Source organism: Procambarus clarkii, chromosome 24 (assembly GCF_040958095.1).
Source record: "Procambarus clarkii isolate CNS0578487 chromosome 24, FALCON_Pclarkii_2.0, whole genome shotgun sequence".
NCBI classification, from domain to species: domain Eukaryota; kingdom Metazoa; phylum Arthropoda; class Malacostraca; order Decapoda; family Cambaridae; genus Procambarus; species Procambarus clarkii.
Genome location: NC_091173.1, coordinates 5,848,722 through 5,871,586, shown reverse-complemented (window position 1 = coordinate 5,871,586; position 22,865 = coordinate 5,848,722). Strand labels below are relative to the sequence as shown.

General features: G+C 45.0%; 1 protein-coding gene across 1 annotated transcript in view; it reads left to right on the top strand.

The window, feature by feature from the left end:
- Hpd (4-hydroxyphenylpyruvate dioxygenase) overlaps positions 1-22,865 on the top strand; it is a 69,593-nt gene that overhangs the window by 14,784 nt on the left and 31,944 nt on the right. The window contains exons 6-7 of the mRNA XM_069330520.1: positions 8,291-8,397; positions 20,837-21,029. Of these exons, the coding sequence (XP_069186621.1) occupies positions 8,291-8,397; positions 20,837-21,029 (300 nt within the window). The remainder of the gene's footprint in view (positions 1-8,290; positions 8,398-20,836; positions 21,030-22,865) is intronic.

Here is a 22,865-nt window from a genome sequence, read left to right as displayed (position 1 = left end):
ATTATGCCAATTTCCTTGACCTCCATCTTCTAATTTCACAGTTTTCGCCCCTTTGTGTCTGTCTCCAAGAGCCGATGCTTGGAGCTCGTCCTGGTCGCTTCCGTGGCTATTCTTTTCTTCCCCCCCCCCCCCCCCCATCCAGCTGTAGCTGGGGCTCATAACTCTTCTGCTCTCTTGATTCGCTCTGATGTTCCCTTCGTCCCCTTACTTTTTTCATCCTCTCCACTGTTCTGCTGTCCGTGTCTTTGTGCATAAATGGTACACGGTTTGTTCCATTTATCTTCCCCCCCCCCCCCCCCACACTGTCTCGCTTCCCGATCTTAAACACCACCTGGACTCCTTGCCAGAGCCTGTGCTCCTGCTGGGTGATTTCATTTGTCGACATGCCCTTTGGGGTGATATGCTGATAAATACCCGGGGTCGTCTTCTCATCCTCTCTTCTGAATTCTGGCGAGCCCACTCATTTGGACTCTCAGATTCGCTCCCTTTCCCGTCTCAATCTTTCTGTGCTCGTCATCCCTTTACTTAGATTTTGAGTGGCAGGTCCTTGATGACCTCCATGACAGTGACCTTTTTCCCATCCTTGTTACCTTTTTCTCTCTTCACCCTCCAATCTTCTCTAGGTGGCGGTTTGCCGAGGCTGACTGGTGCCTCTTTACTCTCCGTGCTACTATCTCCGACCTCTCCGTTCTGCCTCTCCCTCGTGCCCTTCTTCTTTTTCATGACACTGTCTTTGACGCTGCCCTCTACTCTATATCTCTCTTCCTTTCGGGGAACGCGGAAGTGCATTCCCTGGTGGAATGTGGACTGTGCTCGGGCTGTCTGCTGTAAGCATGCAGCCTGGAAGAGACCGCTGCCAGCAGGCAGTCAAGTCTTGTTTCGGAAGGCGAGTGTGGTGGCCCATAGGACCATCCATGCGGCTAAATATGCATGCTGGATGTCTTGTCTCAACCGTTACGTCCGAAACTTCTCTGCTACTGGTCTGGAAGCATATCTGCAAGATTGCGGGTAAATTCGTTCCCGATGTCTCGCCGGACCTTCGCCTCTATGGTGCTCTTGTTGCGGACCCGTTGCAGGACGTGACCGAACTAGGTTCTCGCTTTTCATGTTAGCTCTGGTTCTCGTCTTCCTTAATCCTTCCTTCTTCGTAAGCATATTCTTGAATCTCGTCCATTAGATTTCTGTACCCATCTTCGCCTTCCTTATAACGATCCCTTCTCTGAGCTTCAGTCTGCCCTAGTCCTCTGCAGTTCTACGGCAGCAGGCTCCAATGGCATTCATTATGAGATGCTTCGCCATCTCCCTCCGTGTACGTCTCGGTATTTACCGAGTCTGTACAATCGGGTCTGGGAGTCGTCGTCAGTCCCTGAGGACTGGCTCGATGCTGTTGTCCTCCCTGTTCAGAAACCAGGGTCTCTCGGGGTCATCCCCCAAGGACTTCTGCCCTATTGCCCTCACGAGTTGTCTGCAAGCTCTTTGAATGTATGGTTAACGTTCGTTTGATGTGGTTCGTAGAACACTATCACCACCTCTTCCCCTTCTCAATTTGGTTTTCGCAAGTGGCACAGCACAATGGATGTTCTTGTGAACTTTAAGGTCTATTCGTACTGCTTTTGCTGCGAAGACCTCTGTTGTTGCCGTCCTTTTTGACCTGGTAAAGGCTTAAGACACTATCTGGCAGTATCATATTCTGTCTGAGCTTCATTCTTTTGGCCTTTTTGGGAATCTCTCTCTTCCTCCAGAGTTTCCTCTCTCGTCGTTCCTTTCGTGTGAGGCTTGGTTCCACTCTGCCCCTTTTAGGCAGTATGAGGGGTGTACCCCAAGGTAGTATTCTGAGCACTACTCTTTTTCTTGTTGCTCTCAATGGTCTTCTTTCCTCTCTTCCTTCTGGCGTCTTCGCTGCTCTCTATGTTGACGATCTTACCCTTTGTTGTCAGTGATTCGCCTCTCAACGGCGACTTCAACTTGCGATTGATGCCGTGTCGTCTTGGGCCACCGATCATGGCTTCAAGTTCTGCGTCTAAGACTTGTGCTATGACTTTTACTCGGAAGCATGTCGTTCTTCGTCCCTATGTCACTTTATGGTCATCCCCTTGTGTACAGGGATTCCGCTAAGCTTTTGGGGGTTAATCTTTGACACTCGTTTGTCTTGGTCGCCCCATATATCTAACCTCCGAGTTGAATGCTTTAAGGCCCTTAACCTACTTAAGGTTTTGTCCCATACTTCTTAGGGAGCGGATAGGCGCACACTCCTCTATTTGCATTCCTCTCTGGTTCTATCTAAACTTGATTATGGTTGCCCTGCATACTCTTCTGCTTCTCCTTTTACTCTTTGCCGTCTTGATGCTTTGCACCATACTGGGTTGGGTTTCGGCTCTGGTGCCTTTCATTCGACTCCCGCCCTCAGTTTGTATGCTGACACTAGCTTCCCCTCTCTCCAGGACCACCATGATCGCTACTGTTTTTGCTATTTTGTGCGGTCCTTACAATATCCTTCCTCTCGCCTCTGTCGTGCTTTTACTTTTACCCCTCCTGTGGTTCCTGTTCCTCTTCCTCTTCATCGCCTCCCTCTTTTCGTCCATCTATCTCGCTTACAGGATTCCCTTTCCGTTCGTATCTGTTTCTCCTAGTATTGTTCCTTCCTTGCCCCCATTTAGAGTCCCCCTTCCAAAGTTTTGTACATCCTTGATCAGCATCACAAAAGCTTTTACCCCTCCTACAGTTCTGAAACGCTTTTTCCTTGCTTTTTTCTTTGCACTCCCACTGTTTCCATCTTCACAGACGGGTCTAAATCTGTGAACGGTGTAGGCTACTGTTGTTTTTCCTGACCGCACTTGTGTCGCCTCCCTTCGGAGGCTTGCGTCTTCACAGCAGAACTTTATGCTATTCCCTATGCTCTCCGTCTCTTGCTTTCTCATTGTCGATCCTCCTTTGTGGTTGTAGTTGACTCTCGTAGTGCTCTCATGACCTCTAGGGTCCTTTAGTCCTGTCCATCCGGTGGTCATCGAGATTGAACATTGGCTGTTTCTTATTTCTAGTAAATTTAATTTTTAAATCAGTAGAGTTTTGCTGGGTTCCCAGCCATATTGGTGTTTCTTTTAATGTGTGCGGATGCTGCCGCTAGGGAAGCTATCTGTTCTTGTCCCATCTCCCGTGAAGGTATTCTTATTCCGACTTTTATCCTGTTATTCATTTCTCCATCCTTGTCCATTGGCAGGGTTGTTGGTCTTCTGTAGTTGGTAACAAGCTGCGCACTCTCAAATGTAGCGTGTCCCCGTGGCCGCCCTCCTGCCACCGTAACCGGTGAGAAACTGCTCTAGCAAGGTTGCGGATTGGCCATACTTCCTTAACTCATGGTCACTTAATGGAGCACCGCCCTGCTCCTTATTGTCCACATTGCATTGTCCCTCTTACAGTTGTGCATATCCTTGTTGAATGTCCTGACTTCCAGGACGAGCGTGTCTCTTGCTTTCCGACCGTCCCTCGCGGCCACTTGTCCCTCGATAGAATTCTTGGTGAATCGGATACTTTTGATATCATTCGCCTTATGCGTTTCTGTTCTCGTATTGGCATTCTTGGTGATATTTAGCGCCCTCTGATTATTTCGCACTTTGGTGGTGCTACATAGCCTTCCTGGTTTGGTGCCTTCTTTTGATAATTACTTCAGAAGTTTTCCAAAAGAAATGGGGGCTGCATTCATTAACCTGTTGAATGAAAAATCTACACTTGCCACTCACACGGTTACATTATTTTAGCCTATCCTTTGATCTGGCATCTTGCTACATGAATTATTTTAAACAATGACAAGATTGTCATATGACTTTATCAATTGTAAATGTATACTTTAATTTGTATTTAAGTAATTGCAATATATGGTAAGACATTTTTCATTAAAATAGTGCCTTAATTTTACACATTTATATAAAATTACCTCCACTGACCAGATCCTTGTGTGGTGGCGGGGTTTGTATACAGTGTGGGAGGGGGGTTCCCCCCCCCCAGGGGTAAGTTTATTGGGTAGCGCCACTCATCCTGTGAGTGGACATACCGCCATAGCAACGTATAAAACTCCCCAATAGGAAGAAAACCCGCAGGTTGTTCATCCTGTCACTTGTACCCAGACACAACTGGGACTTGCTTAACTGTCTCAAGTGAACAGCTCTTCAAACAAGATGATTTTACATCTGTCAACCCTTAAGTACTTACTTTATCTTGCAAGTATAAAATTGGGGAATCTCTTAAGAACAGTATCAATATTTGACAGTTTTCCCAACTCAAACAATGTGGAGTTTATTATTCTACACGTTTCTAATGTGTCTCAGGTGTTCACTCTCTCTCTCAAGTAGTGGTCAAGGCGGTATCCGTCATTCTCATCAGATTGTGCAACTCAGCTGCTCAGCTGAAGTTTCCATCCCGAATCTCCATGGATATTTGTATCCAAGACGGATGCTCGCTATTACCGATTCCCTTCCGCGGCCGCCACCTCTTCGTCCATAATGATTGGGGTTGCCAGCTGCAACCATGTTGTCTCATCGTACAGATTCACTGGTTTGTGCTTCTATCCTCCTTTCCTCAGTTATCTTGTCATGGTGATGTTGCCTGATAATACCTCTAATTTGTAGTTGAGTCTTGGGTATGAAGTATTCAATATGGTCTCCTTCAGCGCCTTCAGCAGCCAGCACATCTGCTCGTTCATTCCCACATTCCAACATGGGAGGGGATCCACAGAAACTTGACGACTCCTCCCTGGTTGATTAGTACCCTCACAGCTCTTAATTTCAGCGACTATCGCAAGATTCTCAGCCTGATTTTTACTTAGGCTTTGCAACACTGCTTTTGAGTCGGTGCAGATCATTGCGCTATTAGTGTTTCGTTCAAGGAATCTTAACGCCATAACAATGGCAGTTAGCTCCTCTTGCATTGAAGAGGCATAGTTCTCAATACGTGCTTTTTCTTCATTTCTGCGTTGAAAGGCATTATTCCTAATTACGGTGAATGCTGCACCAGCCCTGCCATTGACAGGATTAGATGACCCATCAGTGTAAATTTGATCTAGTTCATCTCTGGCTTCTTTATAAATGTCCCCGAGATACTTGTGCCTCATTTCTTGAGGATGTTGGATTTTTTTGTTGCCATTTCATTGATGTTAATCCTGCAAGAGTCATCCTCCCAGGGAGGTAACCTCTACAGGCAGGAGCTCACGGGCTTGCTCAAGCAGGTGAAGTTCAAGACAGCAGGCTGATCTGTGGTGCCTTTTTTTTTTTTTTTGCTTTGTTTCCTCCTGTAGGTAACACAGAACTCGGTGTTTTCTTGGCCATATCATTGTAATAAGGATCTCTGGCTATCCTAATAGCAAGCTTAGCATTCAGTTCCTTAATTCTGCTTTTAACACTGGGGAGGGACAACTCCTCTCGTAGATTAAAAGATTTGGCAGTTCTTAGAACTCCAAGAATGATTGTCATGGCTTCATTCTGTATACTTTCGAGCCTTTTCATATCGCTTTGGGAGTAGGTGCACAGAACTGGTGCGGCATAGTCTATGACGGAGCGCACATAGGCTGTGTACATCATTTTAAGAACGGCAATAGAGGCTCCATGTCCATTCCAGGTCATGGCTTTCAGTGCCCTAAGTTGACTTTTACATGTTCCTATGAGTTGATTGAGCTCCTCTTTCTTCCTTGTGAGAGCCGACAGTGACTCCAAGGTACCAATAGTGATCAACCCATTCAAGTGTTACACCATTAATTTGCAGGTGTTCATTTGCCCTCCCGTTTGTGATGGGAGTGTGCCTTCGGAGGAGTTCCATGGACTGTTTAATTTTTCCCAAGGTGGGAGCTTGTATTAGGACATCTGCATATCCCACTTGTTGTTCCTTCCGGAAAATCAATATTTGCAATGGCGTTCATAAGTACATTGAATAGTGTAGGGCTTAAGACTCCGCCTGGGGGAAGGTCCCGAATTCCATATTTATTGTTCTGGAGACTGCTCCATTGAAGCAGACCTTGGCTTTCCTCCCTGTGCGGTAGTCTTCAACTCATTTCATGAATCTTGACACCCATGCATGCAAGCTCGTCCAGGATCGCAATCCCCTGTGCTTTGTCGAAGGCTCCTTTGATGTCAACAAAGAGTACCTAGCTGTGTCATTAGCCTAGTAATTAACTATACAGTTTGCTGTGCTCAGTCCTTTAACTAATCTATTGACCCCCTCCCCCAACCTGCCTATTTTGTGCAACAGTCGGTTTAGGATGATCCTTTCAAGCATCTTGCCAAGTGCATGGCACGACTGATAGGTCTGTAATTGCCAGGGTCATCGGGCTTCGGTATGGGAACAATTATTGCACGTTTCCATTGTGTGGGCAACACTCCACTTAGGAATGACTTGTTAAACAGATGGAGTAGTGGATTCCCAGACACTTCACACAGTGCATTGAGTGTCGATGATGCCATCTTCACCAGGTGCTGTATTTTTACCCTTTGTCATAGCCCCCTTTACTTTCTAGGCTGTGATCGGCTCCCCATATTCGTTGTATGTGCAGTTTACACCACCAATCAGGTCCATGGTTGTTAAATGGCGGCAATAAGACGCTTAAACTTCCTGGAGTGTCTTCATAGTGGAGGAGTGTTTGGTTTACACTTCTGTCGTAACAGCGTCTGGCCACTGTCATCCACCCCAAGGCCTGTTTTAAGAATTCATTCATATAAATGTTAACCAAACGTATTTGTCTAAACAATTATTGAGTAGATACATTTTTGGCATATTACAATATGCTTATAGCTGTTGGATGTAATTATATATATCTTGATATGAATAATTTATGGAGACGGGCCTCTGAGATGGTGGTTCACAAAATGGTCGTAATATGCCGATTAGACGAGCTGTCTCGAGAGCTTGGCTTGTCCTATATATAGCTATGTCTAACCCATGTCCTTTCGTAGACTATAAGACATGTTATGCTACAAAAGTTGGTGAAAATTATTTTCCACAGGGGCCTAACAATAGCAAGATATAGCTGAAGGTGTAAGACGCATCTTATTACTAAAGCTTCGATAAATAAATCCCAGTATCCTATTTGCTTTATTACGAGCATTTATGCATTGATTTTTTAGTTTTAAATTCTTGCTAATTATAACTCCTGGATACCTTTTGCATTCCGATTTTGCAATCTCAACACCATCGAGCTCGTATTTTGTAACTATCATAATTACCTAGCCTCAAAACCTTACATTTGTCAGCATTAAACTGCATCTGCCAATCTTTTGACCGTTTCAGAACCCTATTTAGATTGTCTTGAAGTGATAGTGATTTTTCCCATGTTTATTTTCCTTCCGTTTTTTGTATCGGCAAATTTTGCGAATATTGCTGCTCAAGCCTGAATCTTAATCTATATAGATTATAAATAAGAGGTCCTAGGACAGAGCCTTGAGGCACTCCACTTACATTTTCCCACAATGATTTAACCCCATTAACTTTGTTTCCCTTGGTATATCCATGCCCTAATCCAACTTAAAATAGCACCCCCATTACCATGACCTTTTTAATCAATCTTTCATGTGGCACCGTATCAAAAGCTTTGCTAAAGTCAAGGTACACATCATCACAATCCTTACCACTATCAACTGCCTCGACTGTGCTGGAATAAAATGATAGCAAATTTGTTATACATGAACGGTCATTACTAAAACCATGTTGTGAATCATTTATTAGTTTTCCTAGATGAAGAAGAATGGTATTTGCAATTATTTATTAAAATAAATTTCCTACAATAGACGTTAAGCTAATTGGCCGATAGTTTGACACAAGTGATGCTTTCTTGAAAATTGGAAACACATTGGCAACCTTCCACGGCTCTGGCACTCCCCTTGACTGTAATGATTTATTAAACATGATAGACAATGGCTCACAAAGCTCCTCTTTGCATTCTTTAAACACCCTGGCAAACACTTAGCCTGGCCATGGAGGTTTGCTTGAGATTTACTATTTGACCATTAATGCCAATTTAGTCATCTGTACTGTTATCAAAGCCCGTTTCAATTGGTAAAGTTGACAGCATTTATTTTTGATCCCACGTGCCATACTAAATTTTAAATGATACTTTGCCAATAATGTTTTGGACTCCATTGACATGATGCTCACTAGTGTCTTAGACAATTTTGTACTTTAACTGGCACTTCAACACCTGTTTCCATGCTGGCATTGGCCTCCTGCCTTTCCCAGCCGTTACGACTACATTATCAGGTGTAGTGAACACAGTAATTTGTGATGAAATGTTAATGGCATTGTCGGCCTGCAGTACGGGGACACAACGCACACCTTCGTGGAGAGAGGAGACTACAAGGGCCTCTTCCTCCCTGGTTACAAGCCTCCCCTCACCCCTGTCGACAGGATCCTCGCAAAGTTGTAAGTATGTCTGCATGTACAAATGTATGCTAATTTTTACGTATTAAGGAAACTGCAGAAGGCCTGTTGGCGCATATGAAGCAGCAGCTGTTTATATCCACCCAAACTCATTCATATACGTGTCTAACCTACGCTTAAAACAGTGAAGTGATCCCCCACCTCTTACATTACCTGGTAATTTGTTCTATGTTTATACACTCCTACAAAAACACGGATGGATGGTGTGATGTGCAGAAGGTCGTTATCGAGTGCGGTGGTGCACACTCCCGGAGGTGCTGGCAGCAGTGTAGGCTTAACAGTAATGTTCCCCTCCCTATCCGGCCCGTTGCTGCCATGAGGGGGCTTGGTGGGTGGCTGCCGGAGTGTGATGCTCCATGGAACAGTCCTCTGTCCTTTTGTAGCCTTATGCTCCTGGTGCTGCTGTCCTCAAATTCTGCCAGACGACTTTTCCTTTTCCTTATGTTTCGTTTTTCCTGCCCCCTCTTCATTTCCCGCCCCCTCTTTATTTCCTGCCTACCTTTGCTCGTTTTGATTATTCTTTCAGCCATCTTTTGTTTTGACGTCCCGGTGTTTGAGGAGACATACTCTCGCACCCGTAGAACTATGATACCCGACGTTGCGAGTGAGGGGACACTTTGTGTCAATCCTCCTTTCGTCACTGAACCCGATCTCGACGGACTGATGATTCTTAAGGTGACGTTTGTGGGGTGTATACTCATGAGGCACCCCTGGGGGGCGGGGGCCCGGCAAGATCGGCAACATGTCTCTTGTTGGGTGTTCTATCCTCTAATTGTGGCTCCGTGGTAGATGTGGGGGCACATTCGTGAATGAAAGTCTTTCCTCTCGTATTTATTTTGAATTCTGTTCCTCTTGTATCTTCTCAGGCTCGTGGGGTGGGCTATTAAGCCCCCAAGTCGGACTGTGTTGGAAGATCGGGCTCTTTAGCCCCCACTACATTGGGCCACAAGCCCCCAATGGTCACCACCTCATCCCCTGGCACGGCTTACACTCATTGTGACTACTGTGTCTTTTAACCCCTCTCTGGAGGTTCTCAACGCCGTCCACGCTGCGGCCGCACTCGCTCGATCCCTTCCCGTACTAATGTATACCAAGCCTTGTTTGAACCCTCTTAATGGGCCAAATACTTTAATCTCCTCCCTCTTGATTCTGCACCTCCTGACGATTTCTCCCTCCATAGGCACCTTGTTGATTCAGTAGATGCCTCTGTTACTTTCAACCCCACCCGTCTTGGTACACGTGTCGTTGCTGCTGCTGCTCAGGATGCAGCCACCTGCTTAGCCACCTTATCCTGCCTTGGTAAGACCCCTGTTCGGGTCTCCAAGAACGCTCGGTTGAATGGCAGTGTAGGCACTGTTCTCCTCCCACCCTATGTTGCAGCCGGTGTTAGGAATAGGAATGTACAGGACTGCCATGAATATATTCGGCATATCCTCGAAGCCCAGGTCCATTCTGTCCTCCAGGTAGACACGTTTACTCGTCCCCCTCGTGGTCGTCGCCGTCAACCCCTTCGGGTTGTAAAGATTACCTTTGATTTTTGAGGCGCATCAAGTTTTCTTTCTTTCTAAAGTAAGAAAACTTTCTAAAGAAAGTTTTCCTTTTTCTTTCTACCTTCTGTCTTATCTCCTTATTTCTATCCAGTCTGTCTTGTCTCCTGTGTAGTCTTCCTCGTCTCCCTCCGATACTCCTTCCCATCCTTCTCCATCTCTTAGCGCTTCATGTCGCCTGTCTGTGCGGGCTGATGTCCATCACTCTCCCAGCGGTTGTCGTGTTGTTCGTTCTCGCTCTTCTCCTCCTGCTTGAATCTGTTGCCCAGTACGTTTTTGCTGGGGCGCCTGTCTCTTTGAGTCAGAAGCGTAAGCCTGGCTCATCTCCCTCCTCCTCCCCGGCTGGTAATTATGTAGGCTTCGCTTTCTTCCTCGCCCCCTACCTCTGACTCTCTCGCTCCATCCTCTCCCGTTTCGGTGGTTGCGCCCCCTGTACCTGCTACGAAGGTTTCTTTGGTCCCCGCTTCCCTCTCCGTTGTTGCCCTTGCTGAGGTGCACTCCCTGGTTTCTGCCCCTACTGTTGCTGTCCTTGACCCTTGGTTGTCCCCCCCCCACCCCCTCCTCTTCTGCTCTTTTGATTTGTTCTGTTCCCTTCGTCCCCCTTCTTTTTCCGTCGCCTCTCCAATGTTCTGCTGCACGTGTCTGTGTGTAAATAGTACACGGTTTGTTCCATTTACCTCCCCCCAAATGTCCCGCTTTCTCTTCCCGATCTTACACCTGATGGACTCCTTGCCGGAGCCTGTGCTCCTGCTGGGTCATTTCTATTGTCGACATACCCTCTGGAGTGATGTTCTGACAAACACCCGAGGCCGCCTTCTCAAACCATTCATAATCTCTTCTTGCCTGTCTTCTGAATCCAAATGAGCTCACTCATTTGGACTCTTGGACTCGCACTCTTTCCTGTCTTGATCTTTCTCTTTGCTCGTTTTCTCTTTACTTAGATTTCACGTGGTGTTACAGCCCTATTGGGTCGCAACTGGGGTTCTTCTCCGATGTTATTAGAGTTTGGGTATCCGGCCCCAAGTTAGTAGTGGCTTTCAAGGGGTGTGTTCCATAACGCAAGTAAATTTAAGGGGAAGGGATACAAATACACTAAATTAAACATATAATTGCCAGCACCAAAAAATTAAATATATATACTGTCACACGGGGGGTATAAATATTCAATGTGCAGAATCGTCTTCCTCTGAAGACGATTAATGTTCCACGGTGCTCAAGACGAGTAGCCCTGGTTTTCTTGTGGCCTCACGATGAATCCTTCGATTCCCTCGGCGAGTCTACCCTGGCCACAGGCCAGCCAAATCACAGTCCCACTGGGTGCACCGTGGTGGAGGCCTTCAACCACAAATCCAGCCTGTAACTGGCAGGTTCCAATCAGCTCTGCTGCGTAGGCCACTCCACGACCGATACTAGGGTTGCGAGCCCTAGGCAGGAGCCTCGTGTGATTCCACAGATCACTCTCCTCCCTCAACAACACCCCAGTGGCTAGTCTTCTCCACCAGTCAGCCCCGGATACGACAATTCCTGGTTCTGCCACCTCACAGGCAGGCTAACACAACAGTGTTCATCCGGGGGGTGACTCACAGCTTCTGCAGCAAACACGTGGAGATACTATGGCTGCCTTGGGTAGACTACCCATCGTCCAATCCAGCAGTCCCAGGTCGACTCTGTAATCAGACACGTCATCAGTACTAGGGACACCCTAGGGCACCTCACTTACAGGCTTAGACACAAACGCCCACCTATCCACTCCATAGATGGCGTTGCTGTCTAAGCGTCACCTCACCAGAGGTCAGCAGCGGCTATGTTATGAGCTGATTAAGACGGGAATCCAGCCCCTGTGGCCGGTATATCCCGTCCTTACTAGATGGCGTCGTCCATTTGGAGGGGGTTTCGGAAGCTGACCCACAGATGGCGTTCTCGTCACCGCTCAGGATGCAGGATGCTCGTACCCTCCGGGGTGATGTTCTGACGACCACCCAGGGCCGCCGCCTTGAACCATTTGTCCTCTCCTTCTGTCTCTTCTGAATTCTGGCGAGCCCACTCGTGTTGACTCTCGCACTCGCACCCTTTCCTGTTTTGATCTTTATCTCTGCTCATCTTCTGTTTATTTGGACTTCGCCTGGTGCCTTCTTTTGATAATTACTTGCTTAACAATAATGTCTAGAAGTCTCATATTTTAGGATAGCACAGATGTGTGGCTGTTCCTGCAAAAGTAATTGTTTGGTGAAATAGCCAGGGCAAATTTCCTCCTCTGATCTATTAAATTGTTTTCACTAACATTATTCCCCTTAGATTGCTTATAGATATTTGAGAGTAATAATAAACTCGCTCTTTAAGAGCACATGACGATTGGCAACTCTCTCCCTGCACCTGATGTCTGATTAGACCTGTAAGTGGGTATCCCCCAGAGTTAGGCAGTTGTTGGGTATTCTGGAGGTAGTCACTTGTTGACTTGAGGGGAGGCGGAATTATCAAGGGAAAATGCAAAGCTGTTACGACTGTGTAGCACTTGGGAGGTGTCACCCCTTCCCTTTCCAGCCCAATGCCGTTGTGAGGGGGCTTATTGGGCAGCTGCTGGAGTGGGATGCTCTTTGGAACTGAATGCTGGCATTCAATGCTGGCATTGGCACAGCTCTTCCGCATCATGTTGCGACTGGTGACAGGGAAGTGAAAGACTGCCACAAGGATATTTTATATCCCCGAGGCCCAAAGCCATTCTGTCCTCCAGATAGATGCATGCACTCAACCCCTTCATGGTCGTCGTTGTCAGCCTCTTCCCATTGTGAAGGTCACATTTGATAGTAGGTCCTCTTCCTACCGACTAATGACTCTTCCTACCGACTAATGACTCTTCCTACTGACTTGCTAATGACTCTCTTCGGTCATTCTTGCTGGTGCCAGATGCTCTGTTCAGGAGTACATTCCCTTTCCTCGCCTATACAATAGATGCTGGAGATTTGTGCATGGTCCCTTCAGGTGCACAAGTGAGGCGTCTGCCCCTTGAGTGGAACCCTTGGGTCATTCAAAGATGGAGTACCCTTCTTCCCAAGCTCTCTGTATCAATTGTAATGACGCCCACCCTGCCTTCTCCCATGCATGTGTGCACTACAAAGTTGAGGAAACCATCCTCAATTTGAAACATCATGATCATTTCTTTTACTGAGGCAAGACGCCAAATTTGCTGTCTTCCTCTTTCTCTGGCTTGTCTTATGCTCGTGTTTTGCATTCCCCTTCTCGCCCTCTCCAACTTTCTCAGTTTCGCAACCATTTCCAGGCCTTGGATACCTTGAGGTGCTTCCGGGGCTTAGCGTCCCCGCGGCCCGGTCGTCGACCAGGCCTCCTGGATCCCGACACCCCCCCCCCCCACCTGCTCCTTTGTGTTCTGGGCCAGAGGGTCTTCCTCCTGGTTCTCCGTCTGATGTTTCTTTCCCGGTCTTCATCTTCTGTGCCCTCTTTCCCTTGCCCCACTCCTCCTCAGCCTTCCCCTTTCTCATGGCCTTCCTTCACTGCCTGCCTGTCCGGGCAATGGTCCATCCTCCTCCCAGCATTTTTCATGTAGACCGTTCCCATTCTCCATGTGTTGAAACTGTCGACGTGGTCACCCAGTTTAATTTTTTTTAAGGGATATTCCTGTATGGGACCCAAGCCTATGGCTGGCCTACTAAGTGTTTCTTCTTTTACTTAGGTGGAGTATGATTGTTTGACTTGTATGTTAGCTTCAGAAAGATTGTGTTTAACAACCTCTTCTTCTCTGTTGAATCTAAGTTGAAATTGGGTTTATAACACTGCAGTACATTGCTAATGGTACGCCTGTCTCTGTAGATCAGAAACGTAAGCCAGGCTCTTTATCCTTCTTACCTCCCGGCAGGTAAGAAGACTTAAATATATTCCTCGCCTGACTACGACACTTTCCCCGCTTCCCCTCCCATTTCAGTGGCAGTCACCTGTCCCTATTATGGATGTTCCTTGGTCCTTGATCCGGTGCTCTCTCCCGTTTGTTCTTCCTGCACCTGATTACCTTGACCGTTGCCTTCCCTCCCCGATGCCTCCTCCCTCTCTGGACTCAGTCCGCCTCTGATCCGTCCTCCCGTTCCCTGGCCTCCATTATCTTTGCTTCTTTTCCTATGCCTCGTCACCCAGATTTCACTGAGCCTGATCTTCCATAGTCCGTGTTCTTCTTTGCCTTTGTTTCTCCCTTATCTCTGTTCTCTTTTTTTTTTACCTGTCTGTTATTCAATGGAATATTCGTAGTTTGTATGCCAACTTCCATGAACTTCAACTTCTGATCATGCAGTTTTCACGGCTTTGTATCAGTCACCAGGAGCCGATGTTTTTCACTCGTCCTGGTCGCTTTAGTGGTTATTCCTGTCTCCCCTCCCCCCCCTTCCCTCCAGCTTTTGCTGGGGCCCATAATTCTACTGCTCTTTTGATCCGTCATGATATTCCCTACATCCCCCTACTTTTTCAGTCGCCCATTCAGTGTTGTGCAAACCATATCTTTGTGAGTAAATTGTATACAGTCGTTCCATTTATCTACCCCCGAATGTCCCGCTTTCTCTTCCTGATCTTAAACACCTGTCGGACTCTTTACCAGAGCCTTTGCTCCTTCTGGGTGATTTTGAATGTCGGCGTACCCTCCGGGGTGATGTTCTGACGACCACCCAGGGCCGCCGCCTTGAACCATTTGTCCTCTCCTTCTGTCTCTTCTGAATTCTGGCGAGCCCACTCGTGTTGACTCTCGCACTCGCACCCTTTCCTGTTTTGATCTTTATCTCTGCTCATCTTCTGTTTATTTGGACTTCGCCTGGCGAGTTTTTGATGACCTACATAAATGACCATTTCCCCCATCCTTGTCACCTCTTTTCGCCCTCCCCTCTCCTCCTTCCCCTCTCCTTCCCCTCTCCTTCCCCTCTCCTTCCCTAGGTGGCAGTTTGCCAAGGCTGACGACCTCTAGCTCCCGCCAAACACACACCTAAACTACAACGTTGGTACAACGTTCGAACAAGTTTTACCACCACCTAATCAGTTATCAACCAATATAGCAAGTTGTAACAACCTTCTAATACGTCATAAACACATTAAGCCAAGATGTAACAACTTTATTACAAGTTGTAACAAGCGGAAAATAGTTTAGGTTTGTGTTTCCAGGGCTTCACCTTGTGTGCTACTCTATCTGACCTCTCTGATGCTGCCCTCTGCTCTGTCCCTTGCTCTGCCTCTCGGAGTGCAGAAGTGCGTTTCTTGGTGGAATGCAAACTTTGCTCGGGCTGTCCATGGTAACCGTGCAACCTGGAAGAATTACCGTCGCCGACGGACGTTAGATTCTTGTATTTTCGAAAGGTGAATGCAGTGGCCCATAGGCTAAACGTGAGGGTTGGAGATCTTTCGTTCCCACCATTGTCTGACAGTCCTGTGCTCCTGATCTGGAAGAAAATCAGTTAGATAGCAGGTAAGTTTGTTCCAGGTGTCTCGCCAGTCCTTCACCTCCGTGGTTCTATTGTGGCGGACCCGGTGTTGGTTGCAACTGAACTGGGTTCACACTTTTAGACTGCTGGCTCCGGTTCTCATCTTTCTCCTTTTGTCCTTACTTGTAAGCCCCTTCTTGAAGCATCTTAGATTTTTGCACTCGTCTTCAGCTTACATATAATACTTTCTCAGAACTCATCTGCGCTGGCCCTCTGCGGCCCCTCTACAGTGGCAGGCTCAGATGATATTCATTGAGATGCTTCATCTCCCTTCATGCACATTTTAGTATTTACTGAATGTTTATAACCGTATCTGGGAGTCGTCGTCAGTCCCTGAGAACTAGCATGAGGCAGTTGTTCTTCCTATTTGGAAACCTTGTTCTCTAGGGGATGACCCCCTAAAGACTTCCGCCCCATTGTTCTAACGAGTTGCATCTGCAAACTCTTTGAATATATGGTCAATGTCCGTCTGATGTGGTTCTTGGAACGCTATCACCACCTCCCCTTTTCAGTTTGTCTTTTGCAAGTGTTGCAGCACGGCTGATGCCCTCGTAAACTTGGTGGTCTCTGTTCGTACTGCCTCTGCTGTGAAGACCTCCATGGTTGCTGACCTTTTTGACCTGGAAAAGGTGTGACACCACCTGGCATTACCATATTCTGTCCAAAATCCATTCTTTTAGTCTTCGTGGTAATCTCTCTTCCTTGAGAGCTTCCACTCTCGCCGTTCCTTTCGAATGCGGCTTGGTACCCGACCCTCTGCCTCTTCAGCAATACATTACGAAGGTGTGCCCCAGGGTAGTGTTCTGAGCACTACTCTTTTTCTGGTTTCCCTTCGTGGTCTTCTTTCCTCCCTTCCCTCTGACATTTTCTCTGCTCTATATGTTGATCTTGCCCTCTGCTGTAAAGGTGATGACTCGCCTTTCCTCCAACGGCAGCTTTAACTTGAGATTGATACCGTGTTGTCCTGGGGCATCAATCATGGCTTCAAGTTTTCTACAGCTGAGACTTGTGCAATGACCTTTACTCAGAAGCAGGTCGTTCTTCGACCCCCTCTGTCGCTTTATGGCAATCCTTTTTTGTACAAGAATTCTGCTAAACGTTTGAGGTTATTATTTGACACTAGTTTGTCTTCGTCACCCCAAATCTCTTATCTCTAAGGCCTTTAACTAAATTTAGGTCTTATTCCATACTTCTTGGGAAGCTAATAGGAGCACGCTCCTCTATACATTCCTCTCTTGAGCTGTCTTTACATTCCTCTCTTGAGCTGTCTTTACATTCCTCTCTTGAGCTGTCTTTACATTCCTCTCTTGAGCTGTCTTTACATTCCTCTCTTGAGCTGTCTTTACATTCCTCTCTTGAGCTGTCTTTACATTCCTCTCTTGAGCTGTCTTTACATTCCTCTCTTGAGCTGTCTTTACATTCCTCTCTTGAGCTGTCTAATCTGGACTATGGCTGTCCTGCTTACTCGTCTGCCTTTCCCTCAACTCTTCGTCTTGATGCTCATCATACTGGGCTATGCCTCGGCTCTGCTGCCTTTCGTTCAACTCCTGCCCAGAGCATGCATGTTGAAACTGGCATCCTGTCTCTATAGGATCTCCGTGTTTGCTACTGTCTTTGCTACCTTGTGCAGTCCCTACAACTCTCTCGTTTGTCATATCTTGACCATTATCTCTCCTGTGGGCCATATTTCACCCCCTCCCCTTTCTGTAAGATTCTCGCTTGCAAGGTGTTCTCTCGGTTCGTGTTACCATTGTTTCTCCTCATGTCGTTCCATCCTTACCCCCATGGAGAGTTGTTCTTCCTAAGTATTGTAGAATCTTGACCCACATCACTAAAGCTTTTTCTTCAGCACAATCGACTTGAGAATAGTCCAGGACGAACCGAAACGTCATCGTCCCTTCACGTAGTGTGTGGTCTGGTCAACATTCTTCAGCCACGTTATTGTGACTCATCGGCTGCACTAAAGCTTTTATCCCTCTAACAGTTCTGAAACGCATTTTCTCTGCTCACTTTTCTTCACACTCCCGCTCCTCCTCCGTCTAAACAGATGGGTCCAAGTCTGCATTCGATGTAGGCTACTCACGTTGTATTTCCTGACTGCACCTGTGACGCCTGCCTCCCAACATTAGCATTTTCATAGCAGAGCTTTATGTAATTTTGTATGCTCTTCTTAAAAATGCTTTTTGCATTCATTCATCTCTCTTGTTGGTGAACTGTTACAGTGCCCTCATGGCTCTGGAGTCTTTTTGTTGTTGCCGCCGCCGAAGGCGGCTAGTTTATTGTGCACCCCATACTCATCCTGTGAGCGGTAGTGTATTGTGCACCCCATACCCATCCTGTGAGCGGTAGTGTATTGTGCACCCCATACTCATCCTGTGAGCGGTAGTGTATTGTGCACCCCATACTCATCCTGTGAGCGGTAGCGCAAAAGCATTACAGAGGGCACAAAAGGTCTTTATCAGACCTCATCTTAGATTATTACATAAACAATTTCTTCAATCCTTCACACCTTATAGATACAATGTCAGCTAGTTACAGAGAAAGTGCTATTACAAGAGCTACATATTTACAGTAAGTCATCATACATTAATGGTAGGTCTTATCGTTAATACATAATAGTTTGGCCAATGGGGATATTAGAGTCATAGGGGAGCTTCTGTTTATTATTAGTCCTCACAATACACTACTTGTTTCTGAATCTCATATGTCGTTCATCTACTGGAAGTAAAATGTGGGTACAGTGCAAGGATTTCAGGTAATTTATCCATGGTAATAAGATAGGTTGCCATATCATACAGAGTGAGCTTAGATTTATCTCTAAAAGGCTCAATTTTACAACAATCCAAGATATAGTGTTCGAGTGTGTGTCCCTGCCTATGTCCACACACTTTACACTTTACTTCATCTAGATCCCTATACAAGCCGAACTGCCAGAGATACTTGTAGCCAAGTCTTATACGAGCTGTGACAACATCTGTTAGTCTACTGACTTTGTTACTTGCCCCATACACATGTTTTACTTCACACATTTCATTGTGATGAACAATGGACCTACTAGTTCCAGTTTGCACTGTTCTACTTTCTTCAAATCCATCTAGGAGTTCTCGTCTAATGACACTTTTAAGGGACCTATTTGATAACTCAAGATTCCATTCAATACTGTCTTTATTTACTGCAGCCTTAGCAAGGGCGTCAACTTTGACATGTTCCTTCATGCCAATGTGAGAAGGAATCCACATCATTTTTATATTTACCCTCTTGCTAAGTATTCTTATATATCTACGTCTAGCTTCCAAGACAAGCACGTTATTACTTGATTGCAAACTGTTTATTGCTCGTAGTGAGGATAGGGAGTCAGAAATAATTAAGTTGTCTACTTCAGTGTTGTCAATAATTTCGAGTGCTACCAGTATCGCTACCAACTCGGCTTGCATTGTGGACGCCCAGTTACTAATTCGGATATTTCTTTGAATTGTGCTGCCATCAGGCTGATGAGCAATAACAGCACTTCCTGCCCTCCCTGTAGCTGTATTGAGTGATCCGTCAGTGTGTATGGTCTGTGCAATGTTGTTTTCAGCGTCGTTTTCGGAGTCTTTTAATCCTGTCCATCCTGTGATTGTCGAAATTCAATATTGGGTGTTTCTTATCTCCAGGAGATTTAAGAGTTTTGCTCGGTTCCCAGCCACACTGAAGTTTCCTTATATGAGCGTGAGGATGCTTCAGCGATGGAGGCTATCTGCACTTGTCCCATTCCTTGCAAAGGTGTTCCTTATTTTTACTTTTACCCAATTATTCATTCCTCTTGCCCATTGGCTGGATCTGGTAACAAACTGCGCGCTAAAAGCGTGTCCCCATGGCCTGCCTCCTACCACTGTAATCGGCGGTGGGAAACGGCTCTGGAAAAGTAAAGTATTGCCATACCCGTATAACTCACGGACATTTAATGGAGCGCTATCCTGCTCCTTCTTGTCCAAACTGCATTGTCCCTCTTATGGTCGTGCATATGCCTTGTTGAGTGTCCTGACTTCCAGGATGTGTCTTGCTTCCCGACCGTCTCTCGCATTCACTTGTCCCGCGGTAGAAGCCTTAGGGAATCGAATAACTTTGATGTTTGTCTTGTGTGCTTTTGTTCTTGTATTGGCCTCCTTAGTGATATTTAGCGCATTTTTTTAATATCCCGCACTTTTGATGGTGCTACATTGACTCCCTGGCTTGGAGCCTTCTTTTGATTTACTTACTTGGAAGGGGTCAGTGATAAGGATTTGGGATGGGACGAGGGAAAGGAATGGTGCCCAACCACTTGGACGGTTGGAAAGTGACCTTCTTCAGAAGGCCACCAACAATTGCCAAACTCCGGAGGTGCCCACTTACAGGTCTAAACAGAGGCATCAGGGGCAGGGGAAAAATGCCCAAACATCATATGTTCTTAAAGAGCAAGTTAAGGGGGACCTTGATAAGCCTAACAGGCTTCCTGTCCTCAACAATGGTAAATCACATGCAGGCGATGAGTCACAATAACGTGGCTAAAGCATGTTGACCAGACCACACACTAGAAGGTGAAGGGACGACGACGTTTCGGTCCGTCCTGGACCATTCTCAAGTCGATTGTGACTTGAGATTCGACTTGAGAATGGTCCAGGACGGACCGAAACGTCGTCGTCCCTTCACCTTCTAGTGTGTGGTCTGGTCAACGTAAATCATATGCATTTGCAGGAGATCATGGGATGGGAGCCATGGACAATGACACAGAAATGTTAGTTATCTGAGGATTTGATTACCATCAGAGAAGAGTTACTTACAATTAATGTAAACTATGGATACATGTTCTAGTTTGAATGAAAGGAGCATGGTAAATACATTTCCTAAAGTGGAGGTCCATTTATTTTCTAACTATTCACTTGACGAATAAGTTTCCATTGTCACAACTGCACTTGTTGCGCACAAGTGACTCCCGACCCTTTGTCTATAGTACCTCGTGGTGTGTGGGATCTCTTCTCTCTTAAACAACTCTGCTTCATTACTCTGCATTTTTTTTTTCGACGGAAAATATAAATAACGGAAAATAAATAAATTATATATATATATATATATATATATATATATATATATATATATATATATATATATATATATATATATATATATATATATATATATATATATATATATATATATATATATATATATATATATAAATTATAAAATACACACATACACACATACACACACACACACACACACACACACACATACACACACACACACACACACACACACACATACACATACACATACACATACACACACACACACACACACACAGTGGGGAGGGGGTTATGTTTGGCAGAGCCCAGCATCCTTTAAGATGGGTTTTAACAGTGTGTGTGTGTTGTTCCCCCGAGATAGACCTGCACCCCACCTGGACTTCATAGACCACATCGTGGGTAACCAGCCCAACCTGGAGATGGAGAGCACGGTTGACTGGTATGAGAAGCACCTAATGTTCCATCGTTTCTGGTCTGTTGACGACACGCAGATCCACACAGAGTACTCGGCCCTCCGCTCCATAGTTGTAACCAACTGGGAAGAAACAATCAAGGTAGGATGGAATGGCATTTGTTCTTCCGGAAGAGGTTCTTGTGCAACCCGTCCTCCTAATAGAACGTTGCATTTTGATGTATACTCTGCCTAAAGCCGAAAATTGTCATACTAGAAAATGATAGCGGCTTGGTAATTTGACACTGTCCAGTTTTCTGTTTTGGGTCCTCTGATAGGCACTTTAGTACGACAGTTTCTTGACGTGTAGGAAATCTTAGGTGGAGGGGCTGGTTGTGCAGGAGTACAGTGATACTAGTGACACTTCATGGAAGTTTTCATATGTTCCTAATTGTAGTCATTTTGAAGAACTTTCATGAACAGAACCTGAGCAATGTTAGTGTGCCAGCACACGTCTACCTCAACAAGTCGGATTAGATTCATTTAAAGATGCGACAAAAATGCTGATGTGTTTAAATTTAAAACGTTCATCTTGAGGCAAATGTGTAAATTATACAATATAAATTGAGCCATACAAGTGACCCCCCGCACCTCAGACGTGAGGAGCGGTCATAATACAGGATGTGACTAAATTAATAATACTTCATAACATACATCCTCGTGTATATAATATTCATTCACATTACCCCCATCATTCCACACATTGCTTAACATACAACTATAACTGTTTATATAGTTGCAGTCAAACAATATACTATTTGCTAAAAATGCCATTATATATATATATATATATATATATATATATATATATATATATATATATATATATATATATATATATAGATATATATATATATATATGTCGTACCTAGTAGCCAGAACTCACTTCTCAGCCTACTATGCAAGGCCAGATTTGCCTAATAAGCCAAGTTTTCATGAATTAATGTTTTTTCGTCTACCTAACCTAACCTAGCTTTTTTTGGCTACCTAACCTAACCTTACCTATATATATAGGTTAGGTAGGGTTGGTTAGGTTCGGTCATATATCTACGTTAATTTTAACTCCAATAAAAAAATTGACCTCATACATAATGAAATGGGTAGCTTTATCATTTCATAAGAAAAAAATTATAGTAAATAAATTAATTCAGGAAAACTTGGCTTATTAGGCAAATCGGGCCTTGCATAGTAGGCTGAGAAGTGCGTTCTGGCTACTAGGTACGACATATATATATATATATATATATATATATATATATATATATATATATATATATATATATATATATATATATATATATATATATATATATATATATATATATATATATATATATATATATATATATATATATATATATATATATATATAATTTTTTTTAAATAAAGAAATTTCTTTGAAAAAAGTTTAAAGCGCACATTTGTGCTTGATGGGACTGAGCTCTGGCTCTTTTGGCCCGCCTCTCAACTGTTAATCAACTTCCCCCTCCCCCCCTCCCCCCCCCCCCCACACTCAATCCAACCCGTCCTCAACGAGTCCATTCCATCCAGCGGTCGACCCCACAGACACATTCATAAATTTTAACATGCTGTTCATTCAAGACGATTTTTTTTTTCAAATATAAATTATAATATTGTGCATATGTAGACATAGGTTAGGTTAGGTTTTTAGGTTCTGTTGGCGATAATTTGTATTTGTAATATGTGGGTGAAGCATTTACCAACCCGTTCTCACACGAGGCTGTTTGAAGCAGCGGCCGTCCTCCCCAGACGCATTCATCAATTTTAACATACTGTGTATTAAAAATTGGTTTGTACTCGTATATAAATTAATATTCTTGTACATGAAAATTGTGTGCGTAGTTTGGCGTAGGTTAGGTTAGGTGTTTAGGCTCTGTTGGTAATTATTTGTATTTATAATTTCATGGGTGAAGCATTT